Source organism: Dermacentor albipictus, chromosome 4 (assembly GCF_038994185.2).
Source record: "Dermacentor albipictus isolate Rhodes 1998 colony chromosome 4, USDA_Dalb.pri_finalv2, whole genome shotgun sequence".
Taxonomy (NCBI): Eukaryota; Metazoa; Arthropoda; class Arachnida; order Ixodida; family Ixodidae; genus Dermacentor; species Dermacentor albipictus.
Genome location: NC_091824.1, coordinates 93,244,048 through 93,261,273, shown reverse-complemented (window position 1 = coordinate 93,261,273; position 17,226 = coordinate 93,244,048). Strand labels below are relative to the sequence as shown.

General features: G+C 47.6%; 1 protein-coding gene across 9 annotated transcripts in view; it reads left to right on the top strand.

Annotated features, from left to right (window-relative positions):
* Positions 1-16,623, top strand: part of LOC135919986 (SAFB-like transcription modulator) — a 33,596-nt gene extending 16,973 nt beyond the window's left edge. For 8 of the 9 annotated variants that reach the window (XM_065454019.2, XM_065454020.2, XM_065454024.2 and 5 more), the window contains 11 exons: positions 232-562; positions 1,794-1,837; positions 1,923-2,038; positions 4,349-4,498; positions 5,414-5,639; positions 9,754-9,840; positions 10,039-10,313; positions 12,830-12,972; positions 13,085-13,213; positions 13,408-13,509; positions 15,423-16,623. In XM_065454019.2, coding sequence (XP_065310091.1) covers positions 232-562; positions 1,794-1,837; positions 1,923-2,038; positions 4,349-4,498; positions 5,414-5,639; positions 9,754-9,840; positions 10,039-10,313; positions 12,830-12,972; positions 13,085-13,213; positions 13,408-13,509; positions 15,423-16,191 — 2,372 coding nt within the window. In that variant the 3' untranslated portion in view covers positions 16,192-16,623. The remainder of the gene's footprint in view (positions 1-231; positions 563-1,793; positions 1,838-1,922; positions 2,039-4,348; positions 4,499-5,413; positions 5,640-9,753; positions 9,841-10,038; positions 10,314-12,829; positions 12,973-13,084; positions 13,214-13,407; positions 13,510-15,422) is intronic. The other variant, XM_065454015.2, reaches the window with a different exon arrangement.
* Positions 16,624-17,226: the final 603 nt, after the last annotated feature.

Genomic DNA, 17,226 nt, shown 5'->3' with positions numbered 1-17,226 from the left:
GGAGGGGGGCGGCTTCCGCTTGATGCCACTGATGTTGTGACGCTGTAGCGTGTGTGTCTTCGGTCGAGCAGTCTTCAAGAACGGCCCTGCCTCGAGCTGGCGGCGCAGTTGGTAGCGTATGCCTGGCTAGCTGACCATGGGCCACCAGCCGTCTTGCGGCGTGCAAGAGGCGGCAGGCAAGGCTGTTGCTGCTGCTGCATCCCTTTTCCTCCCTTGCCTTCCTTCCTGCAGATGAAGCCTCCCAACAGGAAGACGACAACGGCAGCGGCTCTGCAGCGGCCGCCTCGCCGGCAGAGGCGGCCAGCACCACCACTGGCACCACGAAGAAGAAGGGCGCCAAGGCAACCCCTGCAAAGGAGCAGGACAAGGCCTCCTCAGCCGTCACCGACTCTCCACCAAAGGAGGACCAAGAAGGAGGGCAAGGGGGAGACAGCGGCACAGAGAAGCGCAAGAAAGAAGATGCCACCACCACGCCACCGACTGCCAACGGCACTGGAACCGCACCGTCATCAGCTACTAGCAACAGCAGCACCACCCCTGCTAAGGCTGCCACTGCAAAGAGGTTGGTCTTGACGTGCGTGCGTATAACACTCCTTAAAAGAAAAAAAAAAGGTATGCTTTTACCATCTGGGGAAGGCACACTGCTGGTGGGACTCATAGACGTGGACTGCGTTGCACCTTCTGTTATGGTCACAGCCACTGCCCTAGTCATCAGGTCCGCGAGCCATAGGGCGAAATAAACAAAAGGGTACGGGCAAGGCACTGGAACCTGGCGGTGAATGGCATTTGCACTGCGCGATTGTCCCGGATGGAGCATTTTGCTGTCGTCGTAATGCCAACAGGCGTTCCGTCTGGTCGGGTCCCTACAGGGCAGCGTGAACTCTGTTTTAATTTAAGGCTTACCAGAAGATGAAATGCAGTGTCCTCGGCATGTGGTCTGTACAGTCCACAGCATTTTTTTGTCTCGCCCTCACCAGCTTCTGTCTGAGCATTCTGCTCACTTCCCAACGGGTTTCTGCAGCGCAGGGAGTAAGCTCGCTACGCCTTCTGTTCACTTCCACGCGGTGCTCTGCGAGCAAAATCAAGATGCATCCTGTTCTAGTGGTGGCCATTCATCAAGAAGAGCAGCATCAGTCAAGATTGCGTCCTTTATGCCAGCATTCAAGCAAGCCAGGGTCATTGACTGCCAAAGGGTTCTTGCCATGGTGGGAAGACTGCTGCAGTATTTTCAATTGCAAATTGTACCTCTATGCTATCAGTTTGGGATTGCTACGTCATTATTAGCTCTAATCGTTGTCAGCTAAATGTGAGGTTTGTAGACCAGTGCGTGTTTAACATTAAAATAGCGGAAACAATTCTGCAGCAAGTAACCTTAATTGGAGGATCTGGGGACGTTAATTTGCCTTATTTTACTGGTGTTTAGTCGAGAACTCGGAAGTTTCCAGCCACTGCTAGCCAAAGATATCGTGCTGTGAAGATCCTGTTCTGGAAAAAGACTGCACATCGGCAAACTTTTATGGACCTCTGCAAGCTTTCCTCGGACAACTTCAAGAAGCCAAGCTTTGCCCTGCGTCCCTTGAAAACTACCTCTGGATCCTGCAGCATGAGACCAGACAGCAACACTAATTGGAAGATCTTGTTGGAGAACAATCGCTACTAGGTTCCTTGCTGCCTGATCTGCCCAGAAACAGATTCTAACATTTTTCATGTTTCAGTGATGTGTTTTACTTAACTTTGAGTGCTGAAATGGCTTTCAAATGCATTCATCTTCTTTGTTTCTGAATTCCCATTAGTGCTGTGGGGAAGGCCACCTCAAAGACTGCTAAGACTGCCAAGGGTAAGCGTCTCTAGGCACTTGCCCATGCACTCAAGCTGCTGTACAGTGCATTGAATGAGCTTGCCTGCATACCTGCTGCTTCTAGGAGATGCAAAGAAGGTGGTTGCGCCTGCCTCGAGTGGACGAAATGTCTGGGTGAGCAACTTGTCATCGACAACACGAGCGGCCGATCTCAAAGCAATCTTCAGCAAACATGGCAAGGCAAGGAAGCACCTAATTTTTTACGTTATGGTAACCTATGATTAGACTGCTGTGGTTACAAAAATAAGTGAAATGCTATCACATTGAAAAATGGTGTTCACTATTTTGCAGCTAAAATTGTTATAAGGGGCTCTGCAAAACGGTTTGCCCTTTCCTGCATCGCAGTTCTTTTTGATTGCTTCCTTATTGTCGTGATGAAGCATTAAATGTGATGACTGGTTAGTATTGGTGGATTTGTTTGAACGGTTGAATGGAACCTTTTCACTGGCTGGTCAGCAAAAAATACAAGGCCTTGCACATCTGCTGGTCGAGTTATGAGCGCTTCACTTGCTGTGTTGGGTCTGGAATAATGTATTTGAGGTGGCAAGGAGACATACAGCATGGGGGTGGTAGCGAAGCAAGCTAACTTGATGATATTTAGAACCTCACAAAGCTGATAAGTTGGCAGGCATTCATAGTAGGAAAAGCTAAGTATTCAAGACGATGACATAAGAGTAAAAAGAGGATACCATATTTACTTGCATAATGATTGCACTAGCGTAATGATAGCACCCCTGAATTTGGTCATCAAAATTAGATTTTTTTTCTTTCCCGCATAATGATTGCACCCTGAACTTGCCACAGTGGTATGTTGTGTGCCAAGTCTAGCTAATGATGATCACGCTTACCATCTATCGAATGCTGTCAAATGCTACGTGAACGACTCTTCCAAGACATACCAAACAGTCTGCACGCACCAAACAGATTCTGTCATGAGCTCTTTGTTACATAAGTCATCCAGGCCACCTAGTTTTGTTTCATATCAAACGGGCAAGAAGTGCATTGCAGAAACTGTCAGGGCGTGCGTTGGTGTTGAAAAAAAAAAAATTCGAGCTGCAGGTTGTTTAAACAATCAAAGTGCTTCTGGTTGGGCGAGTAATCCTTTTAGTATCTACAGTGCAGTCCACTTATAACAATACCACATATAACGATATATTGGTTATAGCTATGAGTCGACTTCAGTGGTTCAACTTATGCATTAGGGCTATGAGAAAAAAATATTTATAAAACAATATGTTATTCACCGCATATCGGATATAATAATCTAAATTCTTCCTCTTGGGCAGCGTTTTCTATGCAGAACAATCGTCAAATTTGTGTTGCTAAGTTCCTCTTCACCGAGGCGGGGCAAAAAGTTGGCCTGTGCAAGTTTGCATTTGCCGCCACTACCCAGCAGTGCGTCCTGCCGGTGCGCCAATTGTGAAAGCCATGGAGAGCATCGCAAGTTGGTGCAGCGTCCCACAAGATGGGGCCAGCTGCTTTGCGTCCGCGTTGCTGGCGAGCGTCCAGAGACAAAAAAAAACTGCACTCGCTTTCTACAATCTCCCTTGGCAAGCGCGGAAATGCGCTGTGGAAGCAGTGGTTGGTGCGCCGACAGAGCAGAAAGCTGTGTCGCTTGGGGCAAAGCTGCAAATTTCGCAAGACTCAAAGTACGAGCTCGTGCAATGGACGATATTGACGATTCTGAAAATCATGAGCGCCGCCACGATCATGAAGGCTAGAAGCAGGGATCATGCCGATAAACGGAAACGGCGGACTTTGTGTGCCAGGGCGAACCCCCCCCCCCCCACATGAAACTAACTCTGGGATCACGTCGCTACGCACGATAAAAATAGGCGGTGCTTCGATGAAGGAGTTTCTGAGTGCAGATAGCGCTGCCTTGTTCTGTGAAGAATCTCCGACGAGGTGATCGTTGCAACGTAGACGGCGGCGTTATGCGACGGAGGCGATGACAGCAGCAGCAGTGACGACGAGGTTGACAGTGGTTCGCCTTTGACACCGACCCCAACGTTCACGCAAAGTGCACTGTCGTCGATAGTCACTCGCCGATTTCATGCACATTAATTATAGCCGCCAGTGTTCACGCAGCCGCTGGACACGATGCACACTGCGGTCATGAACCTGAAACTTCTGCGAAAGCAAGTGCAGATTTCTATTTCAGCGTGCCTAACGTTTGACACGCTGGTTAGAGGTATAAATTAACATTTCATTTTTCACAGCCTACTTTCTACAACGGCAATTTTTCATTGTAAGTGGCAAATCAGGTGTCGGAGCTATGAAAATATGTTCCGCAGCCGTTTTTTTTTTTTTTTTTAATGGCAGTTCAGATGCAGCAATGATCAGTTATAACGATTGGATTTTTCATTCTTGCTATCGTTATAAGTGGGCTGAACTGTACACTGCTCACTATACTACATGAGAGGAATAATTAAGCAGAGCAAGTATGGATAGCATTGTACAATGGTTTGATTCTAACTTTCCTAATGGCAGGTGGTGGCAGCAAAAATTGTTACCAATGCGAGGACTCCAGGTGCACGTTGCTACGGGTTCATCACCATGGGTACCGTGGATGAAGCAACCAAGTGTGTCCAACACTTGCACAGCACGGAGCTTCATGGCAAGACCATTTCTGTGGAAAAAGTATGTCATATTGCTTAAAGCTAGACCATTTTAGAAGCCTTCATGAGGCCACACACATGCCTCTCGCTTATTATTATTTGTTTCAGATTATTTAATCGTCATTCTTCCTTTTTTTAAGCACATTCTTAGTTTACAAATGGGAGAGAGTAGCAAAGATTGTTTGTTAGCTTAGCACTTTACTGTGCCAACGTCAACCATTCATGTGAATAATATGTAACATAGGAGTGTATGACATGGTGCAGATACAAATTGTGAAGTCATCATGGTTGGGATTGAGAAGCCAGTCAAACAAAAGAGAGAGTGCAATGGTGTGTGCAAAGCAGTGTCAAAAGGTGATCAACATAATAAACAATGAAAAGTGTTGGAAAAATCTGGCCTCGTGATAGCTATAGCCTGGTAGCGTAAAAAGCAAAACATGACAGAGCACAGTAGAAACAAAGCAAAATTGGCTGGCTGAGAAACGGGGTCTGATAGCAGCTGTTATCAGTTGGTTACAAACCTTGTCATTCTGACTCGGAACCAAGAAGAAAATTGCAGGCAGTGATATAATCGTTGACAGCCTAAGCATTCACTTTAAGCTCTGGAGGTGCATAAAACCACCTTACACCTGCCCTTTGTACGTCTTTGCTCTGAAACATAATTCCCAAGAGACTGAAATAAGCTCGCCTCTGTTGCGATGCCACAAAAATGAGTGAATACAATTGGCTGAAGCATCTGTGCAAATTCTTTGAATTGGACAATGGTACATTTGCGACTGCATTCTTTTGTTGTCACCAACTATAGCTGCATTTCGAGGAGTGGGCATGGCAGAGGTGGCACTTTATGCTACTTGGCAAAAGCAATCCAGTGACCTTATTTAGAACAGTGATGACCCGCTAGGCTCCCAATTTATGGGTGTATGCATCTTTGCCTTAGACCAAGTATGAGCCTGGTGGTGCATTGAAGAGGTCGGAAGCCAAAAACAACCAGGCCAAGGCACGTGCTGCTGCTGCTGCCGCTGCTCGCAAAGATGGCAAGCCTGCCGAAACCTCAACTGCAGCTGGAAGTGCAGCGAGTCAGGCCAAGACCAAAGCTCCTGTGAAGAAAACTGTGGTCACAAAGAAGGTTGTAAAGCCCAAAGCATCAGCTGAGAAACCCAAAGGTTTGTGTTCTGGCTGTGTTTTAGTTGCACTATCATTTCCACATTCAGGAGTATTCTATAGTTGGGCCACATGCGCATCTGTTGACAGCAAGACAAAAGCGCAGAGTTCATTGTCTGTAAAAACCAACTATATTCATAGTGTGAAAGGCATCAATACAGTCGAATCTCGTTAATTCAGACACGCTTAATTCAAACATCTGGTTTATTCGAACTAATGCCGTGGTCCCGTCAAAGTTATGTGTATTCCAATGGGCGAAAACGCCCGGTAATTCAAACAGGCAAGCATTTGTGACTGTTTATTCGAACATCCGCGCTCCAACTATGTTCTCAGCAGCGCGCCAAATCATGCGGCGGCGCCTCCAACCAGCATTGCTCTGACCCTGCCGTAGAGGAAAGGCTTAGGAGAGACCCTTCAATGCCACTTGCAGGAAAAATGTCACCCTCTCTCAAAAAGCAAGGTTGCTGTTTCTGCGTCGTGCCGCAGTGCCCCAGCCACACTAGTGGCAAAATGCACGCCATGGGAGGGATTAGTCCTGGGCCGATTTTTCATGGCTCGCAGTGGCAGCAAGTGAGCCGTGAGCGGAGGCGACCAATAAGAGTGGCCCCTACAGTGACGTACGCACAGGAAACTGGTATCATGTGGACCCGCTCGACCACTCTATTCATAGTCGTGTCTTGTTCAGTCAGACTGCTTGTTTCGCACTATCGTCTGCTTGTGTCAGCTCTCTTTTGCGCTGTTTCTTTTTCTTTTTTTCAATGTTGCATCCAAACTGACATTCCAATGAAAAGGTTGTTGGAGACAGTGCGCCATATCCGATTCTGTACGACAAGACAGACCTTGAATACAAGGATGCAAGGCGACACCCAGTACCTCATCCTCCTCGTCTTTAGAATGCGGCGATGCCGTAACAGAAGGGGAGCACACCAACATGATTATGATCAGTGACAATGACTTCATTATCTGGATTAGGCACGACTCGCGTTGAGAACGTGGATTGAAGAACATAAACACAGCGCCGATCTGTCATCAGACAACGGAAAAATCACGCGAGCATGCAGAGGGAAGCAGTAGTGGAGGCCCAATCCGGCCTCAGCAACTCCGCTGCCTCAGTAGAAGTAGGTGGCAGAGGTAATTAGCACCATCCAGCAAGCTGGCAGGAAAGCAAATCTGCCTCCCTCCCGCACTTCCTCGCAACTACCGTATCTACACGATTGTAAGTCGACTCAAATGTAAGTCGACTCCCCCCCCCCCATATCGCGTGACAGGGAAAAAGAGAGCATACCCGAGGGCACATTCGATAACAAAAATTTATTAGTAGCTGACATGGTCACCGGACTACTCGTCTTCACTAGTGCTGCCATCGTCATTGCTACGGTCCCACGGTGCATCATCATCCCGCAAAATTTCGCATTTGGCAAACGACCACACCACGACATCTTGTGGAACAGCAGCCCACGCCGAATGCACCCAACTACACGCAGCCGTCAGGAACGCTCTTTTGACAGGTCCGGTGGGCGTAATTTCGCAGTCTTCTGCCACCAGCCACTTGTACTCACGGCGAAGCCGGCCCTCAAAAGGCAAAGATCCGGGTTCGTTTTATGACCATGTCGCGCTGCACTGGCAGGGACTGATCGCGCATTTGAGCGACGTACGCCACAAGCTTAGCCTACAGCTCCGAAAAACGTCTAGACTTCGGCACGTAGGAAATTCCTCACTTGCCGTCACAGGTGAAAATTTTGCTTCGCTGCAGTCGCCATTTTCGCACAACCTATTCGGAAACATCGAACTTGCGGCCCGCCGCGCAGTGATTTGTTTCTTTGGTGTAAAGGATGGCAGCCCTCTTGAACGCTGCTGTGAACGAGTGCCGAATGATTAGTGCGTCTGGAGCACTCATGATGACTGCGGAAGCATACAAGTAGCATGTAGCCGGCAGTCAAGTGGAACGTGTCAAACCAATGCCTTTTGTCAAACTATAAAGATAAGTGCAACAGGCAAAAAGAAACTCACAAGTGGTATCTGCTCTTCCATGAACTACCGATACTCCCCGCAAGCGCCGCCGTTCTGAGGGTGCCACCACGAATGGAACGGCGGCGCTTCCATCAACTATCGACACCCCCTCATGAGTGTTGTGTGCACTGTAAAACTCTCAAAAATGTTGAAATTTCAACTGTTTCCAAAAGCCAACAAACACGTGGGATAGCGAAAAGCTACGGGGAGGGCCATAGAGCAAGCATAAAATTGTAACTCCCGTTGGTCTCACTTTTTTGGCAATGCCATGTTTTGGTTTCGATTGTAAGTCGACCCCCCACTTCAGATTTTCAAATAAAAAAAAAGTGGTCGACTTACAATCATATAAATACGGTACACTCCCCTTGCCCTCCCTCTCAATTCTCTCGGTTACTCCCTCACCTTCGACGGTCTCAGTGAGCACCCGCCTCCATGATGGTCCGGCACCAGTCCTGCCATCCTGGCGCCAGCTTGCTCCTTGAAGTTCCATTTCCTGCCGTTACCGGGAAGCGAGTGTTGGCCAGGGTGCCCTTGCTCGCTGTGTGCCTGCACGCCGCAATATTTCACGGCATGCACCATTAGGGCATCACGCCAGAGGCAAAAAATCGCAAAAAGAATAAATTTCCTTGAAAACAAAATTTTCGATATCTACAGCTACTGTTCCTTTAATTCACCAAGTTTCACATCTCACAGAAGAGTATATTGCCCGCAATATCGATTTATAACATCACTGGGAGCTGAATTCCGCGCAAAAACCTCTTTATCACGGTGCATAGCTCTTTCCCTACGTGCGCGATTGCAGCTATCTTGATCTCGTTGGAAAGAGGAGTCTTCTTCAATTTGCCGGCAAAAGTGACTCCGCTGGCTCACTGATCACGTTAAAATCCAGGAAGAATAAACTCCAAACACGCGATCTCATTCATCGACTAGTGCGTGTGACCTGAAACGCGTGCTGTGGTTGTCTATGCAAAGTTCCTGTCTGCTCCATTCCGCAGGAGACGTGACGGCGCGTCTCATAGACTTGTGACACAATGTCTGATCCACCGGGGAAGTTCACCACGAGGCACAACTTCGGCAAAAAGAAGCGATCAGCTTAAATCTTTCAAAAGAATTTCATGCCTTCTGAGAACATAGATAATAGTCTGCCGCCAAACGCAGTGCTGCCAAAGCCACGAATGATGCTGAAGTAGGCCTAGCCAGCTCACCAACGCGTGAGAGCGTTCCAGACAGCGGCTGCATTTGGCGTTACACTGTAATGTTGCAGCGTGCAGATTTGCTGTAGAGGGAGATGAATGCTGAAAAAAACTTCGTCCTTGCTTCAACGCCAGCAACAAAGTGGAAGTGAAGTTGAATTTCTTCACTCGCGCCGATGCCATTGTGGCCACACCATTTGACACCGAGACAGGCTTCGCTATTGTCAGTAGAGCTCTGAATGCACTGATGTCATTTGTCAAGTGCGAGATGTGCAGCAGTAGCGTTGCAGCAGGCAAAAGTGAACAGGAATACGGCCTCGCCATAAAGATCATTATCATGTGCGCGTGCTCCGGCGATGTCGTGTTTGTGTGGAGCTTGCCCCGCGAGAACAGCAACGTTGCCGCGTGCGCGCGATGCAATCCGCCAAGAATTGGCGAACGGCACTAAACTATGTTTTTTTCCCTGGTTGCCTTCACCTGGAATGTGATTTAGCCATGCCTGGGATCAAGTAAGGACACACTAAAACTGACACACTAGACATGGGTTGTGTGGCCCGGAGATTAATGTGCAGTTCTTGCAGTCCATATAATCGTCGACAGCACCTGTAGTTATCAGCTGGTGCAGATACCATCATACATTCTTTAAAGTTGTTCCTCATACAATTAAGTCATTGCGACTATAGAAGAGGTTTGTGTATTCAAACTTTTTGCTGGGGTGTAAGCACATGTGCCACTGTCATGTCAGCATACGGAATTTGGCACAATAGGTGCTCCCCTGTACAACATTTCAGTTGTATCAATGAATGGTAGCACATTGTAGATTCTGCGCATTTATCCTCTTCATGGTAGAGCGACAAACTTGTGCAGATGGGAAGTAGCTGAGTTTATTTTCTTTCTGTTCTTTTGCCACCAGCTTCACCAAGCACAAAAGACTCTGCGGCCAAAAGCGGAGATGAAAAGGATGATGTCATGGTGATTGACGACAATGAAGGAAAGGAAGGTGCGTGTTGTAATCTTTCCAGCTATTTAATGCGTAATCCAATGGAACGAGTACATTGTGCATTCCTTATGCACACACGCAGGCTGTGATTTAGATTTTACGGCCATAATTCTGCGCATAGTTGTGTGTCTAGACTTTGGATGGCTGGAAGGCTTGTTGTGTTGACACAGTGCAGTGAAATCCAGGAACCTTTTTCAGACTCCAAGGACAAGCACCGCGAGAGGCGTAGCTCTGTCCGTGACCGCCACTCGGGACGCAGCCGCTCGCGAGAACGGCTTCCTCCACGCCACTCGTACTCATCCATTCGCCGACCTTACGAGCGTAACATGGGCTTCTACCGGAGGCCAAGCTTCTACCAGCGGCCCTTCTACAATCGCGGCATGGGCATGGGGCCTGGCTTTAGGGGGCCCTCATCGTTTGGCCCAAACCGACCTGGCAGCAGCCATGATATGATGGCACTGAGAAGGATGCGGGTGAGCACGGCACATGCGACTGCACTAGCTGGCTTCATCCACCCCTTAAGTGTGAATAAATATAGGTTCTTGCAAATGTTTGGGATCGTGCTACATTTTATAGTTAGAAAATTGGATGTGCATTGAATTTCGCATGTACAGTCGAACACACTTTTAATGATACTGGTTTACAACAATGAGAAGCTGCTGCACCGTCAACTTTTGTATATTTTCCATGGTGAAATAACCTGCTTACTACAATGCCTCGATGCTGCATTATCGGTTATAACGATGAAGTCTGGCTGCTGGGTGTCCGAACTGAAAGGTAGTGAAATGCAAAATCCTTGAAAAGAAAAAAGAAAACGAGAAATTCAAGTTGCTGCATGATAGGCCGCTGCTCAAGTTTACCACCACCACCAACAGCTGCCGCGGGCTCATTTTCCAGCCGTCTCCACGCGCCTCTTCCCATCGCCCTTCCACCCCTCATCGATCATTGCAAACGTGCTTGTGTCAGACAGAAAGGGCGATGATGGCAGCGATGACGCGATAGGGCAGGCTGCCTCAACGTTGCCCTCACAGGAGGGCCGGCAGATGATTTGGTCCCTTCAAGGCTTCGTTTTCACGAGGAACCTTCCGCGGCGCTACATGGAGCACCTGGGTGCCTGGGAGAAAAATGTTGGCAAGCTTCGCGTAAAGCATGCATGGCTGATGGACATAGGCTTTTCTCGTGCAAGCCAGTGAGAAGTACGTGGCGAGATGCTTGTGACGATCTCGCCTCGGCGTTTCTTCTGGATTTCTCTAGCTGACAGGCTGCCGCAGCAGCCTTCTCACAATTTTTTAAGGCCTTATTGGGGCTACCAAAGCGATGCCTTGGTGGTGCTCACATATCCCTTGCCACTGGTGACCCCTCTTTGCAGTTGTTATAGCAGTGCCATTCTTTAACGCTGATAGCCATGGCTTGTTACATGCGATCGGAGTGCCCAGGAAGCAGTTAAATGAGTGAACACAATCAGCAGCCGGATGGAGGAAGGTGGTGGGGAGGGGCACTGACCTACCTGCCATTAGTTTTTTCACAACAGCTCTGTCATCCCCCTATCTCGATTTTTTTCATGCAACCCGATTATAACAATTATCGGTTATAACAATGGAATTTTCGTGGCACTTGAGTATCGTATTTACTCGCATAATAGGCACACTTTTCAGAAAATCCGGCTCAAAGTTTGGGGTGCGCCTATCACGTGAGGTAAAATTTACAAAATTTTTTAAATTCGCATTCTCGCGCTTTAAATTTGAGTGTATGTCAGGAATATGGCTACTCTCACATAATTTACCAATAAATCCAATATAAAAGGAAAATTAAAAGCTAACTACTTACCTTTTAATGAACAGGGAAGAGACGTTGACTGCACACACACGTAAAATTTATTAAGACATTTATTAAGTCTGCACTATTTCGAGAGGCACTGCACAACTGTTCCGTCGAAGGCCCCGTATGTGTTGAACGAGTTGCTTCTCCACTTGCGGATACTTTCCGAACTTTGCACCGTGGAAGGCCCGTCGCGACTTCTTGGTGGCCTGAAGTTTTTCCTGCTGACCTCGCCAGTGAAACCAGCGCCAGAGAAACCAGCGAATGCTGGTTTCTCCAACACTGCAATGTCTGCTTGCAGCACGGTTCCCCTGCTAGAGTACATACTGCACAGCTTTCAGTTTGAATGCAGCCATGTAGCTCTCGTACTTCCCCATTGTGGAAAACGCAACCACACAAACTGCACACTGCTTGCGAAATGTGGCATTTTTTTTCTTTGCTGTGTGGAGCATTGATGGTGATTGCATTGTCGCTTGTGTCGAGTCACCCAGCTTTTCGAGCTGCCTCAGCAAAGGTAACGAAAAGCATACATCCGCACGGCGGTTTGGAAGGGGGGGTGTTATCGACAGTTGATGGAAGAACTATTTTTCGCTCATTGATGCATTTTCTTTTTTCTCTTTGTTTCTACGGCCGGTTAGGTTGTCGTGCTCGCTGGCTTTGCGGCGGTTCAGGGAGGGGGTATCGGTACTTAACGATGGTTAACAGAACTACTGGTTTTCGCAATGTTGTACATGCCGTGGGTCCTCAGCAGCTGCGACGGCAGCAACACTAATGAGGACTAGTAGTCAGTTCAGCAAATACGTTAATAAGCTTGCATTGTGGAATGTGCGTGCGTTTTTCTTTTTTTCACGTGAGATGGAGAGGGAGGAGGACATTAGCTTGGAATCATGTAAATACGGTACTGATCACAGTGCCACGTTCGTGGTGCGCCTATTATGCGCGGAAATACAAAAAATCTGGTTTTCCGCGACCAAACTGTGGGTGTGCTTATTATGCGAGTTTGCCTATTATGCAAATAAATGCGGTATTGCTATAAGTGGGTTCGGCTGTATTAGAGTTAAGTAAATGTGGCGATCATACTTTGTGTAAATGGGGCATAACACAGTAACAAGAAATGCCTAGTTGCAAATATATAATAGGGAAGACTACATTTTTTCCTGTGCCAATGCAGGAGGAACGCATGCGCGTGCGAGAACGCATTGATCTGCGTGAAGAGGAGCGGCGCAACTATCATGATACCTTGCGACAGCGGGAGCTGGAGCGCAAGCGGAGGGAAGAGGCTTACCGGCTGGAACGTGAGCGAGAGCGTCTAAGGTAGGTGGCCCTCATCTCAGAGTATACATATTTTTAAAATTTTGTGTAGTATGACATAGTATGGATGTGAGTGGAGCCAATAACTTATCTTTTGTGTGGTGCCTTCTATCAGGATTGAGCGGGAAAAGCTGGAGCGCGAGAAGCTGGAGCTCATCTGTCTTGAGCGCGAGAAACAACGTCAGGAGAGGGAACGCATTCAGAAGGAGAGGGAAGAGCTTCGCCAGAGACAGCTGTATGTTGGGTAAGCTTTGTGCTTACTCTTGTCAATTTACTTCTATCATATAGTGCAGATGTTGCTCTGATATAACAGCATCTGTGTTTGACATCACGTCATCGACATAGTGGGAAAACCACTAGATGGCACATTGTATGTTATGAGAACCAAGATTCATGGGAGTCCTCTTTTTATGTCTTCCGGTTACCTTTCTATTTTAGCCGGGTAGAAGAAACACGGCGTGCTGTCAAGCGACCACTCGTGCCTGACCGGAGGGAGGAAGAGACATATTATGCAGAACGGAGACGATCCCATCCGTCTAGGTGAGAGAACCAGTTGGCAGCAACCTTCTTCAGCACACCCAAGCTCACCTAGGTGACTCGAGGCACACCATAAGCACACTTGGTTATTTCTTTCAAGTGCAGTTTAAAATTCATTTCAGGTATGATGACTGACAACTACATTCGCACCTTTCATGAGCTGGTTTAGCCAGCAGAGGTTCGCCAGAGGCAGCTGTACGTTGGGTTGTCATTCCCTTGGTGCTAAATTGCACCTAGGGAACAGACTGATAGTCCTGGACATGCTTCTTTTTATCGTTGCCCAGTCTCAAAGTTACATGTTGCAATACAAACATTGATAAGATAAAGAAGAGGAATTTCATTTTTTTTTTTACCTTAAATAGAGAACAGCAGAAGAGGAATTTCATTTTTTTTTTTACCTTAAATAGAGAACAGCAGCAGTGATTTTGCATCCTAATCTGGTGAGAAGAATGGGGATGGAGGCTTGATGTGGACAGCACCAACACTGTTATGATGCTTACACAGGATGAAAATCTGAGAGCAAAATGTTGAAATACTAATACAGTCTACTCTTGTTGCAACAGATCCTGATAATCCAGACAAAAAATGTCTGTTTCGTCCGAAGTCCGTAATATCCAAAATGCCTCATTTCCGAGACTTTGGTCATGATGTCTAACAACTTTATTGCAAAAGTGAGTGAAGAACGTCCAGAGTAAAAGACAAACATAAAAGGTCACAGTTTCGCCCGAAATGCAAAGCATCGGTTGCGATAGCAAATTAGACAAGATAAGCTCGGCAGCAGCAGCGACTGAATTGGCATTCGTGCTGTCTCTCGCTTCAACGTAGAAAGCACAGCACATACAAAGCCACCGGCAGTGTGCGCACTTTGTTCACATCGCAGATCGCTTTCAATAAAGGCAGTTATGCTGTATGCAGCAGCCGCCGAAGTAGAACCCCGTCTGTGCCTCTCGCGCAAAAGAAGGCAGCGGTGTGTTTCCGCCCCGCCTTGCTACCTCGCATGCGCGATATTGAGCCGCGATCCATGTCTGACCTTCACAAGTCAGTTGTCAGCTCGTGTTGACACGGCAAAAGTATGTTTTACGCGCCCGATTTTGAAAAAAGCTGCTGCTAATTTCGGCCGCTGTATCCGATAGTCCATTGTAGCGCGGTCTGTTAAAAGCGAGCTTCGTCGCGTTAATAAAATAAGTAGAACTAAGGCTGAAATATGGTCTGTTATATCCAAAAGTCTGTTTACGCGGGTCTGTTCTAACAAGCGTGGACTGGAGATTTCGTTTTTAAAGGCCACAAACACTCTTTTCTAGTGTATAGCTACCAACTAATAAATGAACTGTTCCAGCTCCAAGTATAAAATCTTCAATTAGAAGTTGCAGAGCACTAGCAGAAATGCCCATTCAGAAAATCTTGTGCAGGCTCCTTCTGTCCTAAAAATATTTCTGTGCACTGAGCAGAGTATGCGGCTTTGGGAGAAAGAGACACTGTCATTAATTAAATGCTTGGCACACTAGTGTAAATTTGTAAACTCAGTCATGCATGATGCCTTGAGCAAGATGTGTACCAGTGAGGTGTCAATGCTATTAAGCAGTTGTATGCTATGCCCGCCCCGTTAGAATTTTGTTCTCTAGAATGCATAGCCCTCAATTTATTGAAATCTTGCACCTTTAGCATTGAGTTCTCTCCCTTAGGTCCAGAGACCAAACGTTCACAAGTTATTCATTTGGCTGCCAGTAGCAGCTGTGCTGGCTTTGTTCTCTTAGGACGTGTCATTCTTCAGAAGCGCACAAAAAAGTAGTGTGTTCTATAAATCAATCCTAAATGGAATGCACTTCTATCTTAAGGCTTGCAATGAGTTCTGTCTCCTAAACCTAAACCACGCTGCTTTGCACCAGTGGTACTAATACCCTGCTCACAAACACCAGGCCCGAGTATGAAAGCAGTGCCTCGAGCAGCAGCAAGCCAGTGAGCCAGCGTTCAGACCGAGATGAGCGCTTTGGGGGAGGCGGCAGCAGCAGCAGTCGCCACAGTCATCACAGCAGCAGCAGCCACCACCACCACAGCAGCAGTGGCGGTCACAGCAGCAGCCATGGGAGCACACATGGCAGCACACACGGCAGCACTCACAGCAGCCACCACATGCCTTCCTCATCCCTGGGGAGCCAGAGTTTCTCGAGCAACCGGAACTCTGACTATCGACACAATGGAGCACGCAGCTCATTGGCCGCACCTCCACCACCACCAGCCTCGTCGTCCTCATCGCGAAGGCCCTCAATGCGAGATGAGTGGCGCTCTGAAGGCACGAGTCGCAGGGAGCATTCGTCGTCCTATGATGGGGCTAGCACAGGCCGCAGCAGTGGTGCATTTGCCGTCCCGTCCTGGACCAAAGCTGGCGGCAGCAGCAGCGCTGGCTTTGCCACCTCAAGTAGTGGATCACAGCAGTGGGTTTCTTCCTCGTCCTCATCGCGCAAGCCAGAAAGCTCTTCCTCATGGAACGGTGGCAGTGGAGACCATCATCATCATCGCTGGAGCAGCGCCGTTGGCAGTAGCACAACCAGTCGAGGCGCCAGCAGTACCAGCACCGTTGCTGTGGGCAGCGGAGGCTACACAAACAGCCTCTCCAATGGCGGGGTGGGAAGTAGCTTTAGCACAGGGGACCGCTACTCGTCGGGGGGTAGCATGCGCAGGTATTGAGCCTTTTGGACACCCTGTGCGCCATCTAAGCAACAGTAGCTGCAAGGGGGGGGGGGGGGGGGGCTGCATCACTGCTGCAAGATTGCAGTCATGCAGTCAAAAGAGAAGGTAGCAAGGTGCAAGCCTATTTCACTGTGTTGACACGGACCATGCCTATTTATGTTGATTTCTTGTTTCTTTTCCCACAATGGTAGTGGGAGGTCAGGGTTGTTCTCATTTTGTTAAATAACCTGGCATTTGCAGACTTTTTTTTTTTAAACATTTTGTATCAAATACACATTTTGTCTAGTGCACTGCAAGCACCAACAGAGTTAGGCTACTGTTGTAGCAACTATAGGCATTATGCATTCCTCTTTTGCTGACTGTTTGTTTTTGTTTACACTGAACTGTACATTGGCAAATGGAAAGACAATAAATGCATACATCATGTCAGCTTGCCTTCACAAGTGAAAGTGATTTGTTCTTAGTGATGTTAGGAGTGGTGTACTCCTATTCAGGCAAATGTCGGCTGGCTTGCAGCTCATGTCACTGGAGTCTGTAAGTGAAAGAGGTGCCATTTTTTCATGCCTGTGCATGCCAAGGAATGGTGAATGTTAAACTGGAAGCATCATTTCCCAGTGTTCTCCTGAGCAACTTATTAGTGTCAACCACCCTCCTGGGTGCCCTGAAAGCAGTAGTTTTGCTGTGCAATGTTTGTGGCGAATCTAGCCGTTGTTGTTTACCACTGCTTTCAAGGCAGTTGCTTCTCACAGTGGATATTGTAATGTGACCAACAGTGTCAAAGCTTCAAGGTCTTTTTGGTTGATAAATATGAATGCGGATAAATATGTTGTTTTGGAGCCAAAGTACATTAGCCAATTAGTCCATACTTTTCCTGATAAGCTCAAGAAACACACGTTCTTTCAAGGTATGCCATTTGTACGGTTGCTTACAATGTGCTAGGTGCCGTGCTACAGCTTCTGGCGATTAGGCAGTAAAGGTCTTTGTTGCGAGTCGCTTGCGAATGACCTGGTAGTAGAAGAGTGTTTCCTATGT